General features: G+C 50.5%; 1 protein-coding gene across 1 annotated transcript in view; it reads right to left on the bottom strand.

Moving 5' to 3' along the window:
• Nucleotides 1–16,836, bottom strand: part of LOC147102028 (calcium/calmodulin-dependent protein kinase kinase 1-like) — a 45,866-nt gene that overhangs the window by 9,318 nt on the left and 19,712 nt on the right. Inside the window, exons 2-3 of the mRNA XM_085964175.1 lie at nucleotides 8,913–8,960; nucleotides 2,334–2,387 (exon numbers count right to left, since the gene is read on the bottom strand). Coding sequence (XP_085820301.1) covers nucleotides 2,334–2,387; nucleotides 8,913–8,960 — 102 coding nt within the window. The remainder of the gene's footprint in view (nucleotides 1–2,333; nucleotides 2,388–8,912; nucleotides 8,961–16,836) is intronic.

Genomic DNA, 16,836 nt, shown 5'->3' with positions numbered 1-16,836 from the left:
GAGTGCGTGTGTTTGTGTGAGTGAGTATGTATGTACGTGTGTGTGTGTGCGTGTGTGAGTATATGCGAGCAACGTTCCCGCTAAGCTGCGCAGCTGCACAGCTGTCTGGAGGATTGGCTTTTCAAATGGGTGATGCGCAAAATTTTGAATGGGCCATTAAAGGGACCGTGAGTGAATGTTTGAGAGTGTGTATATGTCAGTGTGTGTACGTGTACCTCAAATTGACTTTGAGGAGCTGCCTATTTAGAGCAACTAAAGTTTGTGGCTTTATAGGGACGAGCTATTTATTCTCAACTCCACCTTTGCAGCAGAATAATACATTACGCACCACACGGTATAATACCCCCTTTCTGAAAAAGCAATATATCATCTGACAACACAATCAATTCCACGGGAGATCTGCAAGTCGTTTATAACATACTAGCTGGGGGTGCCCGGCGTTGCCAGGGCAATTTTGGGCCACGCGGTCTCCCTGCCCCTGTCTGTCCCCCCTCTCTCTCCCTCTTCCCCTCTCCCTGTGCTGTCCTCTCCCTCCCTCCCCCTCCCCTCTCCCTGCCTAGCGCCTGAGGCCCGGTGCCGTTGTGATAGCAACCGTGCGGGGCCTAGCGCTTGAGGCGCGGCCGGGCTGTCGGGCCGAGACGGACCCGAGCTGATCTCCCCCGCGGATGGCGCGGCTGACAGCCGGCCGCTGCCACTCCCCCGACCGCTGTGTGTGTCGGGCCGAGCGGTTGCGAGGCACGGCCCGAGTGAGCCCAACTTACCTGCTGCTCTGGCGGGGCGGGAGTGGGATTGGGAGCTGCAATGTGGGGGTTTCTTTAGCTGCTGCTGTCCCTGTGGGGATGGAAAAAATGGCGGCAAAGTTTAGTGAGACTGGAGGATTAGGAACCGCCTGTGACGCACTGATTGGTCAACCATCAGGTGAGTGAACTGTAGGAATAGTCAAGCAACACGTCACTCAACGCTAATGAGAGGTAGGATTGGTCAACCGCTAATGAGTGGATTTTTGAGGATTTTTGAACGTTTTTTGTATACTGTCCAAACAATTATTGTCTGACGAAAAAGTAAATATGCCTACGAGAGTCCCCTAATGATAAGCTTTCTTTCGATATAACATACGTGTAGGTACGCTCTATAACTTTTGATTGTATAGCCGGACAGACAGAAAGACAGAGAGACAGACAGAGACAGACAGAGAGACAGACAGAGAGACATACCGGTTTATATATATATAATATAAATAAAAGGCTGACAAAGCTACTGAAACCCTACTGAAGGATTAACTCCAATCTCACCCTCTCCTCCTTTGCCAGAAGTAGGTTATCAGTTCCAACTTATAATTGGGAAGAAGGTACTGACAGGATTCATGATCCAATAGACCCAGGAGTAGGACCAGGAAAACCTGGCCCAAATTTTGTTAGACGGGAATGCCAGGACTATTTCTCAGGACAATAGCCAAGGAGGGATCTGTTAAAAGGTTCATGTTGCCCCCCATCCTTCTCCTCACTAAAACAAAATTCCCTGCTGCTCCCCACCCAACACACCACCTGATAGGCCCAGTGGGACCTATGCCTCAGGAAGGCCCCAGGATTGCTGGAAGTAAAAGCAATCAATCCCAGAGAGAGCAATTATCTTTTAAAGCCTGCCCCTTGGCTCTCTGAGTGATGGATGCAAAGTCTTTGCAGTCACTTTGCTTTGGCCCTTCCTTGTGTTCCCAGATCCCAATCACACCAGCTGGGCAAGGCTACTATGCCCAGATTCCATATGGTCACTGAAAACACATCTTAACAACTCTGAGCGTAGAAAAATGTTCACCTATCAACCTCTTGCTTCATTCTTTTGGTGATGATTTTAAATTGGTGCTCTCCATTAACTGACTCGCCTGGCAGTGGAAATAGTTTTTCCTGATTTATCTGCACTCCTGCTCCTCCCCAATTATAATTCGACACTTACTGTTAACGGGCCTCTTCTCTTCCATCACCCATGGAACTGGTGGCAGTGAGCAAAGTGGCAATTGGGATCCTGTTTATGTCATAGGACCCTGATTTCCATATTAATGGGGCCTATTGCCTGAAACAGGCAGGCACTTTGGGCACCTGACGGTAGGCCCCTTTCAAAATGGCCGTGGCTGCAGCGCCGGTGCTAACGGGACAGTGAGGCTACTGACCCCATTTTGAGGCCATTACCGCCCTGTTAACGCCAGGCGAGGGCAGTGAACATCGACCCCTCGCTGTCCAAATGTACTACTCATGAGAATGCCTGCAGCATCAAACATTGGCTGTCACCAAAGGACAAGCCTCCACTGCCAGCACAAGTGAATCTCTAGTTTTACTCACATAATGCTTGTCGTCATCTTCATTGTACGCCAGCTTCACAACACCATAGGAGCCCTGTCAATGAATCAGAGCCCAGATTAGTCATTGGAAAAAACAATAGGAAACATTGCACCTGAGGAGGAGAGCGGAAAGACGCTCAGAAACTTGTAAACATCGACCCTACTTACGAAAAGATTCATTGTTTGATGTGGCATTTAAACTTGGGGGCTGAGAACACTGGGCCTTCGCCCATACTCCTGCCCAAGTCCAGTACAGTGGAAGGGCCAGGAATTAGGCCAGGACTCGAATAGACTGGGTATCGCCCTTTCCTTTAAGTTTCTGCTAGGGCCTCGCTTGGTGCCTTGCATTAGAGGGGACATGGCCTGGGAAGGGTTCTACCAGACTGGGAGATTTGGAAGGGACGGGACTCAGCAGCCTTCCGAGTGGAGGGCAGGCTCTCTCCTCCCCCAGAGTGGGTACCGAACACCAGGATTTCCAGCCTTCACTGTCCAGCAGGTTCCTGAGATACAACCCTAATGGCACAGGCACCCTCCATTGGCATTATAATGAGGTGACCCCTGACCCTACATACCACATAGTCTGGTCAGTGCCAGGGGTCACCTTGCAGGTTAATTGTTAGATCCGTGATTCTGAGAGTATGCTGTTTTTCATTAACCACACGGATACTGTAACTTAACAATAAACAGGTATTTACTGGAGGAGGGTAGTCTCAAGACTGGGGGTACAGAGAGATGCACAAGGCTTACATACAGGTGTGGTCACTGCCGGTACTACAGTATACAGGAGCTGTAAAAGTAGTTCTGTCTTAAAGGCACATACACTACAATTCCTCCCCTTTTAGATTAGTAGTACCCCTAATATTCAAATAACAATTAACACTTTAACATGTACATTAAACAACAATAGTCCATTTATAGACTCAGTCTTTGGGGCGGTTTCCTGACCCTTTCGGGATAGCGCCTTTCTTGAGGTTTTTGTTCTTGGTGCAGAGGCGATTCTGACCCCTTTTCATCGGGTAGTTCATCGGGTTCCACTGCTACTGGTTCTGAGGTAGATGCTACCAGTATGTCGGGTTCATCCCCAGGTACTCGAGACATGGGGTTGACGCGTTCCTGTGACGCTAAGATCTGATCGACGTGGCGTCTCACAATGTTCTCCCCGACATCCACTGTGTACATTAATGGCCCCTGCCTTGTGCATATCGTTCCGGGTTGCCATTTCTCTGTTCGATAGTCACGGGCCAAGACTGGTTGTCCTACATTGAAGCTCCTTGTCGGCTTCTCATTGATGTGCTGGAATTGTTTGTCCTCAACATTTCTTCGCACATTTGGTCTGAGCAAGTCCAGACGAGATCTCAACCTTCGGTTAAAGAACATCATGGCCGGGGTCTGGTTGGTAACTGCATGTGTCGCGTTTCGGTAGGCTAATAAGAAATTGTCCATCTTATGCTGTAGTGGAATTTCATCGTCGCACATGGCCTTTATCGCCTTCTTAAAGGTTTGTACGAACCTCTCAGCCAATCCATTTGTGGCTGGATGATACGGGGCGGATGTGTAATGCCTTACATAAATTTTTGGAACTCGTCGGACACAAACTGTGGTCCATTATCAGAGCAAATCAGCTCTGGCAAGCCGTTTCTGGCAAATATGGTCCGTAGGACTGCAATCGTTTTCTCTGTAGTGGTTGAGGACATTTTTATCACCTCAGGCCACTTCGAATGAGCATCCACTGCTATTAAGAACATTGAGTCCATGAATGGACCAGCGAAACCAATATGCACCCGTTGCCATGGAGAGGAGGGCCACTCCCATGGGTGTAGAGGGGCATGTGGTGGTGCATTTTGGACCTTCTGGCATCCTAAGCAGCTCTTAGTTAGGTCTTCAATTTGTTGATCGATTCCCGGCCACCACACATAAGCCCTAGCAAGGCTTTTCATTTTCACCCCCCCCAGATGACCTTCATGTAGCTCATTTAGCACTCTCTCCCTTAACTTGGGTGGAATCACCACTCCGGATCCACACATCACTGTCCCCTGGCATACTGACAGCTGTTCTCTTCTGGATGAGAATGCTGGCAACAGTGAGTCGCCATGTGTTGGCCATCCCCTCACCGTCAATTCATATACCCGAGACAGCGTCGGATCATTGCGGGTCTCCTTCTCTATATCCGCGTTCGTTACTGGCAATCATTCAATTATTGACGAATAAATATCTCGATAGGGTCCACTGCTGGTGCTTCCTCCACAGTAGGCAGTGGCAGGCGCGATAGCCCATCAGCGTTCCCATGCTGTTTCGTGCCTTTATATTCTATTTCATATTGATTCGCCCCTAGAAACAGGGACCACCTTTGTAACCATTGTGCAGTCATCACTGGAACGCCCTTCTTAGGATTAAAGATGGAGACAAATGGTTGGTGGTCAGTCAGCAAGGTGAACCTCTGCCCATGCAGATAGTGGTTGAATTTTTTTACTCCCCATACTAGGCTGAGGGCCTCCCTGTCAATCTGGGTGTAGTTGCGCTCGGCTGAGGTTAGTGACCGAGACGCAAAGGCTACTGGCCTCTCCAACCCATCTGGGAATTTGTGCGACAGCACCGCTCCAATACCATAGGGTGATGCATCACATGCCAAACGAATTGGTAGTGCTGGGTTGAAATGGGCCAACACCTCTTTTGATGTGATCAATTCTTTACACTTCTGGAAAGCTCGTCTACGTTCGTCATTCCACTTCCATGGTACCCCTGTTTGCAGTAGGGTGTTCAGTGGGTGTAATACCGTGGACAAATTTGGTAAGAACTTGTGGTAGTAGTTTACCAGCCCGAGGAACGACCTCAGTTGTGACACATTTTCCGGTGCTGGAGCCTTGACTACTGCCTCAATCTTTTCAGGGGACTTATGTAACCCCTCTTTATCGATGACGTGGCCACAATACGAGATCTGCTTCTGGAAAAACTCGCACTTGTGGCGAGTAGCTCATAGCCCATATTCCTTTAATCTGGTGAGCACCTTCTCCAAGTTGGTGAGGTGATCACTGTCATTTTTGCCCATGACCAAGATGTCGTCCAAATAACACTGGGTCCCTGGAATCCCTTGCAGGACTTGATCCATTGCCCTTTGCCAGATAGCCGGAGCCGAGGCTACCCCGAACACCAGCCGGTTATATTGATAGAGACCTTTATGAGTGTTAATCGTAAGGTATTGTTTCGAAGCTTCTTCTACCTCCATTTGCAACTACGCCTGGGCTAGATCAATTTTGGTGAAGCGTTTACCTCCGGTTAGTGAGGCGAAAATATCCTCAATTCGTGGAAGCGGATATTGTACCGTGTAAAGGTCTGGGTTCATTGTCACCTTAAAATCCCCACAGATGCGGACCTTCTTTGGTTCCCCAGGCGTATTACTCAACGACCTCTTCATTACAGGAATGATGGGTGTAGCCCACTCGCTCCAGTCCACTTTGGACAGTACTCCTGAACGTTCCAACCCTTCCAGCTCTGCTTCGACAGCTGGTCTGATCGCATAAGGCACTGGTCTGGCCTTAAGAAACATTGGGCTTGCATTTTCCTCTATTTTAATCATTGCTGTTATGCCTTTTAGTGTTCCTAGTCCCTCCTGGAACACTTTTGCGTCAGTTAGCATTTTTGACAGTCGTCCAGGTGTGACGTCGTCATCCTTTTTGGCCTCAACCTTCAGTGCCTGTATGGAATGCCAATCTAATTGTATCTTCCGGATCCATTCACGTCCTAGCAGTGGTGGTCCTCCATCTGGCAATACATATATATCCATTTTAGGTATTTCCTGGCCTTTATATATCGCTTTCACCCTTATTTTTCCTTTGGGGTAGAATTTTTGCCCCGTGTACGTCTTCAAGACAATCTCTGTAGCTTTCAAGGGTATATGTGAAAATAGCCGCTTGTAGTCCCTTTGGTTTATGACTGTTAGGGCTGATCCTGTGTCCAATTCCATTTTCACTTGGACTCCATCTATCTTGAGTGTAACCCAGATAGTCTGGTGATCCTCCATTTCGGTTACCTTATGTAGTTTCAGACAACCCAGCTCCTTGCTTCCGGAGTCTGTGTCACTTTTCTGTTCGTCTGAACCACTGTCCATCACCTAGTGTACCTTTTTGTACTTCTCCTGTGGAGATTTCTTACTGTTGGTTTTCTTCCCAGACCTGCAGACTCTTGCTATGTGTCCTGCTTTTCCACACTGTCTGCACACTTGGTCCTTGAACCAACAATCCTTCTGGTCATGTGTTGTTCTGCCACAGCGATAGCACTTCCCTGTTCCATAGGACATTTCATTGGTGCCATATTCTTGTGGTCTCCATTGTATCTCTGCAGCGCCCCTTGCGGCTGCTTCGTGTGATACTGCCATACTGAAAGCCTTGTCCAGCGTAAGATCCTTTTCTGATAGAAGCCGTTTCTGGGTTCCTTCACTTTGTAGCCCACACACAAACTTGTCCCTTAACGTATCTGCTAGTCCCGCTCCAAACTGGCAGTGTTTCGATAGCTTGCGCAGTTCCGTTAGGTACTCAGCATTGCTTTCGTCTTTGTGTTGGTTCCTTTTATGGAACTTAAATCATTCTGCTATCAGCAGCGGTGTGGGGTTTAAGTGGTCCTGTAGGATTTCTACTATGCTTTCGAAATCCTTGTTCACCGGCTTCTCTAGGGTTATTAGATTTCGCAGTAACCCATAAGTTTTTGCACCCATGGAATTTAACAAAACCAGTGCTTTACTAGCATCTGGCACTTCATTCGCCCTGCAGTACACCTCAATACGTTCCACATATGTCGCCCAATCTTCGACTTCATTGTCGAACGTAGAGATACTGCCACTCTTCGGCATCCCTGGGTGTGATTTAACTATCAAAAATGGCGTCTCCCGCGCTTCCCCTTCTTCTCCGCTGGCACAAAATGGCGTCCCCTGCGCTTTCCTTCCTTCCCGCGCTCGCCCTTCTTCTCCGCTGCAGCTTCTAAAAATGGTGTCTCCCGCGCTCTTCCTTCTTCTCCGCGGCTCAATGGCGCCTCCCGCGCTCTCCCTTCTTCTCCCCGCGGACACTGTTCAGCCCTTGAGCCCTGGCTGTGCTCTACCCTCACTCTCTTTTTTTTCTCTCGACGCCGCTCGGTTTTCAACCCCCGGCTGCGCCCTGTGCGCTTCACCCTCTGTCTTACCCCGTCGACGCTGCTCGGCTTTCTCTCCGCCGTCGGTCGGCTCCAGCCGCCGCTGCTCGGGAAGGGTCTGCGCTGGACCTGTCGTCAGTCTCTTGCTGATCGTCGTGGCTGGGGAACCAAGCCCGGCTCTCCACAGCCTCCCCTGCGACGTTCACTCTCTGCCAGACGACTGGCCGGTTGCTCGTGGTCGACGCCCGTGTTCCTGGCCTTGACTTTTTTTTTTTACGCCACCCTCCCGGAGCGAATCCTCGAAGGGAAATGCAGAGTTGCAGGTAGATTCGAATCGACACTCGTCGCCACTGTTAGATCCGTGATTCTGAGAGTATGCTGTTTTTCAATAACCACACGGATGCTGTAACTTAACAATAAACAGGTATTTACTGGAGGAGGGTTGTCTCAAGACTGGGGGTACAAAGAGATGCGCAAGGCTTATATACAGGTGTGGTCACTGCCGGTACTACAGTATACAGGAGCTGTAAAAGTAGTTCTGTCTTAAAGGCACATACACTACACTAATCTCAGCAACTAACACCAGCATCAAAGGTCAGTGGGTCTTCAGGGTCATGATATGCAAGGAAATGAGAATAAATTTCTGCTAATGTCTATATTCATCATCGTTCTTAAGCCTCTTACCCATTAAGCAGAAAAGAGACTTTGCTCACTGACAGATTGCCACAATTCCCTGTCACATCAAACCTCCATTCTAGGCTGCGCTCCCAGCTCAAGGGGAAGGCCCAGGCAATAGCCTGGATTATCTCTACACCCTAGTTTACTGTACCTGACCTGGGAATGCTTGGTGCTGACAACATCTTGAATGCCACCCACACAACTTTTTTTTCCAGAATTAAATTTGTGACAAGGCTTTACATATAATTTTCAAACACTTCCCCTGCTCTTCATGAACTGTTTCTGCGCTAACCCTGGTGTGGGTATGATGGGCTAATGGCTCCGATACTGGACCAGCAGATCGTGGTAAGTTCAAATCCCAGTGCGGCAAATTGTCAAATTCAATTCAACAAATCTGGTCAGTTGTGGGCTGGCTCCAGAAATAATGACCATGAAAACTGCCAGACTGTCGGAAAAACCCAACTGCTTCACTGATGTCCTTCAGGGAAGGAAATTTGCTTTCCTAGCCTGTTCTGGCCGACATGTAACTCCAGTCCCACACTATGTGGTTGACTCAGAATGCCCTCCGCAGTTGTCCCCACCACCTTCTCAGGGCACCGTTGCTCACACCCGGAGAGCAAGTATAAAACAAAACGTGGGCGGAACCCCTTTAAGTCAATGAAAATCGCCCCTATGGAAAGCTGGGGTGGCACCATCACTGACGGTAAGGGAGAGCAAGGTTTCCAACTCATGCTGTTGGGTTGGGGTTGACTTTGAACAGCTAACGTCCCAGATGGAGCATTACCTTTCCGATCTCCGTCTTCAGCTGGTATTGATTCAACCGCAATGTGTCCTGGAGGGGGAAAAGGAGCGAAGAGAGATGGAGTTAATCCCAGACATTCACATTTTAACAGAAGACAAGACAAGGCTAATCATCCTGGCTAAGCTCATCCCTCTAGCACTGTAACTTTCCCACTGTAACACGACAAGTGTATTTTGGACAAGCAGAATCTTGCAATGAATTTTAGATGAAAGACCAGGGGGGAGAAATTCAGTATCGCCCCGGTTGAGGCGTAAGTATCGGGCGGGTGCGAAATTTTGCACCCGGCGCAAGTTATCGCCACCTACTGGTAAATTGGCCTGCTTCGCCCCAGGAGGTGCTTGGAGCGCTAAAACAGGCGCTGCACAACTGTCTTAAGGCGCTAAGCTGGAGGAGCGAGGCACTACCTCCGAGGGCGGGCGCAGCGCAGGTGCGGCCAGTTAGCGATTGCACACAGACACGCTGGCGCCGGTCAGCTCTTAAAGGGGAGGGTCGATCTGGACTTGCAGCCACACCCTGCGCATCAGAGCCCTGAATCTCGGCCTGGACAGACCTGTTGCCACATCCTTAAGCCAAGGACCATGGAGAGGGCCAGGGAGCGAGCGTAGCGGTTCAGCGAGGGGGCCTTGGAGGTTCTGGTTGGCGCGGTGGAGCACAGGCGATCTCTCCTGTACCCGGACAGTGGCAGGAGGCCACTGCCCAGCGAATATCGAAAAGCTTGGAGGGAGGTGGCTCACAGACTGACCTCCAGCAGCATGGTGCCTAGGACCCCTGTGCAATGCAGGAAGAAATTCAACGACCTCACTCGGGTCGTCAGAGTGAGTGCCCTTTTCAGAATCCTCTTCATCCCTGCAGGTGCACCTCACTTGATGGCCAAGGGGTCCTGAAAACCCCAATGCCCAGCCCTCATCCAGCACCTATGGCCCTTTCAGGAAACTCCCACGCACTTTCAGCACTTTACACACTGTAAGGGCTATTCGACCATGGGAGGCATTGCAGCCAAGATCAGGGCTGCACACTGTAAGGGCTATTCGACCATGGGAGGCATTGCAGCCAAGATCAAGGCTGCACACTGTAAGGGCTATTCCACCACGGGAGGCATTGCAGCCAAGATCAGGGCTGCACACTGTAAGGGCTATTCGACCATGGGAGGCATTGCAGTCAAGATCAGGGCTGCACACTGTAAGGGCTATTCGACCATGGGAGGCATTGCAGCCAAGATCAGGGCTGCACACTGTACTCAGAGCCCGTCCTTTCTCTTGCAGGGCAAGCTGGCGCATAACAGGAGGCAGCAGCAATGGACCGGGGCAGGCCGGCCTCACCTTCAAGCCCTGGCCGATCTGGAGCAGCGAGTCCAGCAGATTATGGCAGGCCGGATGATTGGTCCCGTCGCCACTGGAGATGCCGACCCCATTATGGACAGCAACCTTTTTGACCTCTCTCCTTCCACTTGTTCCTCACACCAGCATCCTTTGCCACCTTCGAGTCAAATCAGTACATTGCAGCACTCATGCCTCCCTTGCTGCCACCCTGTCCTCACGCTAAAGCCACTCTTGTACCTCCCTGCTTTCAGATGCTGATTCACCAGGTGAGGAGGTGAGCCCTCAAGCTGCCACGGTGAGTGATTCTGAAGGCGACGACGAGGAGGAAGCCAGACCATCAGTGCCACCCTCAGCCGAGGCAGCCCATGGCCATAATGGGGACTCGTCTTCCCTGGAGGGGAGCGGGGGGGAATGGTCTAATGAGGGTGAAATTCCAGGACCCAGCGGGCTGCAGCAACGCGAGGGGGGTAGGGAAGCTCGGCGGCCTTCTCCCCGGAGGGAGAGTCTGGCCTCGAGTCCTGCTACAGTGAGCGCAGAAGGGGTGCGGCTCCTCGCTGAAATGAGCGCCCAGGCGGAGCACAGGCACACTGAGCTGATGGCTGCAGTGGCAAGGATGCCCGAATCCATTGAGTCACTGGCAAGGAGTGTCCAGGACTTCGGCGCAGCACAGGCAAGGAGTCTCCAGGACTTCGGCGCAGCACAGACGGCTGCCACGCAATTGCTTAGTGCTGCAATGCAGTCAGTGGCTGGTCTCATGCAGACGCAGATTAAGGCCACACGAGCACTGACTGCTGCCATCCTCGCTGGATCGGGCAGGATTCGCCGGGGCCCTCATCGTGCCGCAGCAAGCCAGCAATCTGTGCTTCAGCAGATTGCTCCGCATGCTGCAGTGGTGCCCCGTGGGAGTGCCAGTGTGTCGGTCGAGCGGGGAGTTGCTGTCCTCTGTCAGGATGACAGCATTCCTGCTGCCAACACTGTCACTTCTCCACTGCAGCTGCCACCACCTGTAGGACAGACTGGTGCCGCCCATGCAGAGTTGGAGCAGTCAGCAGCCAGGCCCTCCAGACCCAGAGCTGGTCCAGGCCGTCCCTCAAGGGCCTCTGCAGTCTCAGTTTCTGACACTCAGCAGCCTTCCCCCAGCCTTGCTGCAGCCACTGGGGTCCCATTGCGGAGGAGCTGCAGGGTGGGAAGGGGACAATCTCGCAAGCGAAGCAGATCACCCTCGAAGGGCAAAAAGTAGGAGGCGTGGCAAAATGTTGTTCATTGTTTAATTGAAGGCCGAGGATCGTGGTCATATTTTTGTTACTGTTTTGGTCATTGTCTCCAGGTTGTGAGAGCCAGTTATGTGACTGACTGTTTTTTGGGGGGTTTCTCTCTATTACTTTGTCATGCGGATAGTTTGTTAAATAAATAAGTGTCTTTATTCAGAATGTGCATGTTTGCTCTTTGAACTATTTGTTGCCTTGACCGACTTAGGGGTTGCGGCACGGTTCCATTCAGGTTCTTTGAATGGCAGAAGCCATTCCCTCAGAGGGGGCCTAGAAGCGACTTGCTATTAGCCGCTGACGGACGGCCCTTGCACTTTGTGCCTCCCTCCCGTCTTGGTGCTGCTGCTCCTCCTCCTCCGCTGGTGCTCCAATGTCTGGTGGCAGTGGCTGAGTCCTGAGGATTGCCAGGTTATGCAGCATGCAGCACACAACAACGACATGGGAGACTCGCTCAGGTGAGTACTGAAGGGCTCCTCCGGAATGGTCCAGACAGCGGAACCGTTGCTTGAGCACGCCGATTGTGTGCTCAACGATGTTCCTGGTAGCTTGATGGCTCTCGTTGTATCGTTCTTCAGCAGGGGTGCTGGGTGCATGGAGCGGGGTCATCAGCCAGGTGCACAGAGGATAGCCCTTGTCCCCGAGAAGCCAGCCTCCTGGGTGAGCTGGGGCCTCGAAAAGGTCTGCCACAGAAGTCTGGCGCAGGATGAAGGCGTCGTGGCTGCTGCCTGGAAAGCAGGCATTGACAGTGACTATCAGCTGTCTGTGGCCACAGACCAACTGGACGTTCAACGAATGGAACCCCTTCCAGTTGTGGTAATCCTCGGCATTCTCTTGCGGCGCCCGCAAAGCCACATGCGTGCAGTCAATGGCGCCCTGGACCATGGGGAAGCCCGCTATTCTTGCAAAGCCCATTGCATGCTCTTACTGCTTGTCCGGGGTCATGGGGAAGGAGATGTACTGGCGACTCCTTTTAAAGAGGGCATTTGTGACTTGACGGGTGCAGCAATGCACCGCAAACTGGGAGATATTGGCAATGTCCCCAGTAGCGGATTGAAAGGAGCTGGTGGCATAGAAGTTGAGAGCCACTGTTACCTTCACTGCCACCGACAGAGACGTCCTGCTCCTCAGTTGAGGCTGCAGATCTGGCTGAAGCAGGTGGCAGAGCTCAGTGACCACCTCCCTGCTGAATCGCAACCTCCGAAAACACTGCTCCTCAGACATGTTGAGGTATGAGAACTGTTGGCGGTATACCCTGGGAGGGTAAGGTCTCGTGTGCCGACGCCTGTTGGCCCTCCTCCATCTGGCCATGATTGGCACTCTCTCTCGGCGTCTCTGAGCCCTCTCAATGTAATGGAGAAGCCCGACGTTTCCACCCATTGCAGCCCCCATAGTATGTGGCCACTCAAGGTTATGCCAGTGAAAAAGCAAACCAACTACAAAGTTCTGGGCCGAAGCCAGAAGTACCTGTGCGAGCGCTGACTCAATGCAGAAAGCTCTCTCCCTTTGTCTCTCTGCAAATCTCTCTCTCTCTCACAGAAGGAGTGGTCCAAAAATGGCTACCACAAAGAAGCCAGGAAGAGCCCCCTTTAAATAGCGCCCCCCCAGCCCCACAGCGACTGGGAACCGTTCCAGTCAACCTGTCGTTGGGAGCGCCAGGCGGAAAGGAGGGGGGCGCCACTGAATTTCCGGTCCGGGGCGCCCCAAGGGCGTTGCACGCTGAAATGACGTCAGGATCTGCGTGCGCAGCTGAGCGGGCGTTGCGGTTTAGCGCCGCCGCTAAATGTCCGCTCAATTTCGTGAGAGGCGCAGGTCTCACCGCGCCCGGGCGCTATCTGGCTCGCGCCCCACTTATCACCCTCTTAAGGCGCTAACGGGCGGCGCAAACAACTGAATTTCTCCCCCAAGGACTTTGATTTTTAACTAATGAAGGAGCAGGGTTTTCGGATTTTCTCTGCTCTGATCAGCATTTTAAACAGGACAGTGTGGTCTGCTCATGAGTATGTCTCATGGATATGAAACAGAAAAGAAGATAGTTACATTTATAGAGCAATTGTCAGAAAATCTCAAAGCTTCACAGCCAATGAAGTACTTTTGAAGCGTAGTCACTGTTGTAATGTCGGAAACGCGGCAGCGCTGTAGCCCGCCCGCTGGGTTTAAATGAGTGCTCACCCAAAAGTCAAAATTGACCCCTCCCTACAGTGGCACGTGCTCAGTTAGATCCTCGCTGCGACTCACTCATCTCAATTAATCTGGCATGATACAGAGCAGATTTTAGCTAAAAGCATTTCCCAGTCAATAAAGCTCTGCGTGCAGGGATAATAGCTGAGAATTAAACCACACCAGACCCTTTTCCAATGACTTTCTGATTTTTGACCCTTGCGAGTTGCCCCAGGAATTGGGGGAGGGGAATTTTTGCTCAATGGAACATTTTGACAGTCAGGCTGGCGGAGAGCGACTGAATCGATAAATTACGTGGCTGTGATGAGAAAATGTTGACATCGAAACATAAATTGGATGGGAAAGGGTATCTGCTGGGTTTTTACACAATGGGGTACAGCTGTCTGCTGGGTTTTTACGCAATGGGGTACAGCTGTCTGCTGGGTTTTTAAACAATGGGGTACAGCGGACTGCTGGGTTTTTACACAGTGGGGTACAGCTGCCTGCTGGATGTTTACACAATGGGGTACAGCTGTCTGCTGGGTTTTTACACAATGGGGTACAGCTGTCTGCTGGGTTTTTACGCAATGGGGTACAGCTGTCTGCTGGGTTTTTACACAATGGGGTACAGCTGCCTGCTGGGTTTTTACACAATGGGGTACAGCTGTCTGCTGGGTTTTTACACAATGGGGTACAGCTGTCTGCTGGGTTTTTACACAATGGGGTACAGCTGTCTGCTGTGTTTTTACACAATGGGGTACAGCTGTCTGCTGGGTTTTACACAATAGGGTACAGCTGTCTGCTGGGTTTTTACACAATGGGGTACAGCTGTCTGCTGGGTTTTTACACAATGGGGTACAGCTGTCTGCTGGGTTTTTACACAATGGGGTACAGCTGTCTGCTGGGTTTTTACACAATGGGGTACAGCTGTCTGCTGGGTTTTTACACAATGGGGTACAGCTGTCTGCTGGGTTTTTACACAATGGGGTACAGCTGTCTGCTGGATGTTTACACAATGGGGTACAGCTGCCTGCTGAGTTTTTACACAATGGGGTACAGCTGTCTGCTGGGTTTTTACACAATAGGGTACAGCTGTCTGCTGGGTTTTTACACAATGGGGTACAGCTGTCTGCTGGGTTTTTACACAATGGGGTACAGCTGTCTGCTGGGTTTTTACACAATGGGGTACAGCTGTCTGCTGGGTTTTTACACAATGGGGTACAGCTGTCTGCTGGGTTTTTACACAATGGGGTACAGCTGCCTGCTGAGTTTTTACACAATAGGGTACAGCTGTCTGCTTGGTTTTTACACAATGGGGTACAGCTGTCTGCTGGGTTTTTACACAATGGGGTACAGCTGTCTGCTGGATGTTTACACAATGGGGTACAGCTGTCTGCTGTGATTTTACACAATGGGGTACAGCTGTCTGCTGGGTTTTTACACAATGGGGTACAGCTGTCTGCTGGGTTTTTACACAATGGGTTACAGCTGTCTGCTGGGTTTTTACACAATGGGGTACAGCTGTCTGCTGGGTTTTTATACAATGGGGTACAGCGGTCTGCTGGATTTTTATACAACGGGGTACAGCTGTCTGCTGGGTTTTTACACAATGGGGTACAGCTGTCTGCTGGATTTTTAAACAATGGGGTACAGCTGTCTGCTGGATTTTTACACAATGGGGTACAGCTGTCTGCTGGATTTTTAAACAATGGGGTACAGCGGTCTGCTGGGTTTTTACACAATGGGGTACAGCTGTCTGCTGGGTTTTTACACAATAGGTTTCAGCAGTCTGCTGGGTTTTTACACAATGGGGTACAGCTGTCTGCTGTGTTTTTACACAATGGGGTACAGCTGTCTGCTGGGTTTTTACACAATGGGGTACAGCTGTCTGCTGGGTTTTTACACAATGGGGTACAGCTGTCTGCTGGGTTTTTACACAATGGGGTACAGCTGTCTGCTGGGTTTTTACACAATGGGGTACAGCTGTCTGCTGTGTTTTTACACAATGGGGTACAGCGGTCTGCTGGGTTTTTACACAATGGGGTACAGCTGTCTGCTGGGATTTTACACAATGGGGTACAGCTGTCTGCTGAGTTTTTACATGATGGCTGTTGGAAAATTCTCAGGCTGCCAAAGCAAACTTTGCGAATCGCAGCTCATTATCAAACGATCAATGCCAGGCAGCCGGGTTTGTGCTGATGAACGACTTTTGATTAAAGCCCCAGGTCCATTTAGTCAATCCTGTAAATAAAAAGCCCCTGCTTTAATGCTGAACTGCTTCTACGCCACGTCTGGGACTGGAGCTGCCCACTTGTTTGACTGGAATAGATTAGCTGAGGTGCTTTCTGATCAGACTCTCTGGAATCTTCTACCATATCATTTGGAGCTTTGAACTCCTAGTCACTGATCCTAGAGGAAAGCTGGAATCGATAGCTGTTTTAAAAAAATCATTAATAAGTTTTCTGTGCTGTTGCCCAAGGTTAATAGACGAAAAGTTTTTTTTGATATGCAAGGTGGTGACAGAGTTGGGAAAGAGACTTCGGAAACTAGTGGCCAGAGCCTGCAACTACATGGGTTATTAATATTCATTCTTGGGATGTGGGCATCGCTGGCATTTATTGCCCATCCCTAGTTGCCCTAAAAATGAGTGTCTTGCTAGGCCACTCCAGAGGGCAGTTAAGAGCCAACCACGTTGGTGTGGGGCTGCAGTCACATGTAGGCCAGACCGGGTAAGGACAACAGGTTTCCTTCCCTAAAGGATATTAGTGAACCAGTTGGGTTTTTACAATCTGGCAGCTTCATGGTCATTTTGATTGATTGTTCCTGATTTTTAAACTGAATTCAAATTCTCAAATTGCCATGGTGGGATTTGAACTGACTGTTCTACTGGATTGTTAGCCCAGGTCTTCTGGACCAGTGGTCTAGTGACAGATCCACTACGCTGCCGGACCCAATAGACAACTATTTTCATACAATTTCCACTCTAAGACCACGATTTTGGTGTTGGGTGTATATTGGGCTAGCAGTGAGCAGACCCATTGCCCAATGTCTTCTCCGAGAGGCTCGAACCATTAGGATGGTTGAACCTTGATTACATTCATTGGCATATGTCCTGCGTGTTTTGAGTGCTGATAGGCAGCTCGGCATTTTGGGAGGGCCGGA

The sequence above is a fragment of the Somniosus microcephalus genome, chromosome 22 (genome assembly GCF_052327205.1).
Source record: "Somniosus microcephalus isolate GS21.2 chromosome 22, FLI_Smic_1.0, whole genome shotgun sequence".
Lineage (NCBI taxonomy): Eukaryota > Metazoa > Chordata > Chondrichthyes > Squaliformes > Somniosidae > Somniosus > Somniosus microcephalus.
This window is presented reverse-complemented; position numbering and strand designations above follow the sequence as displayed.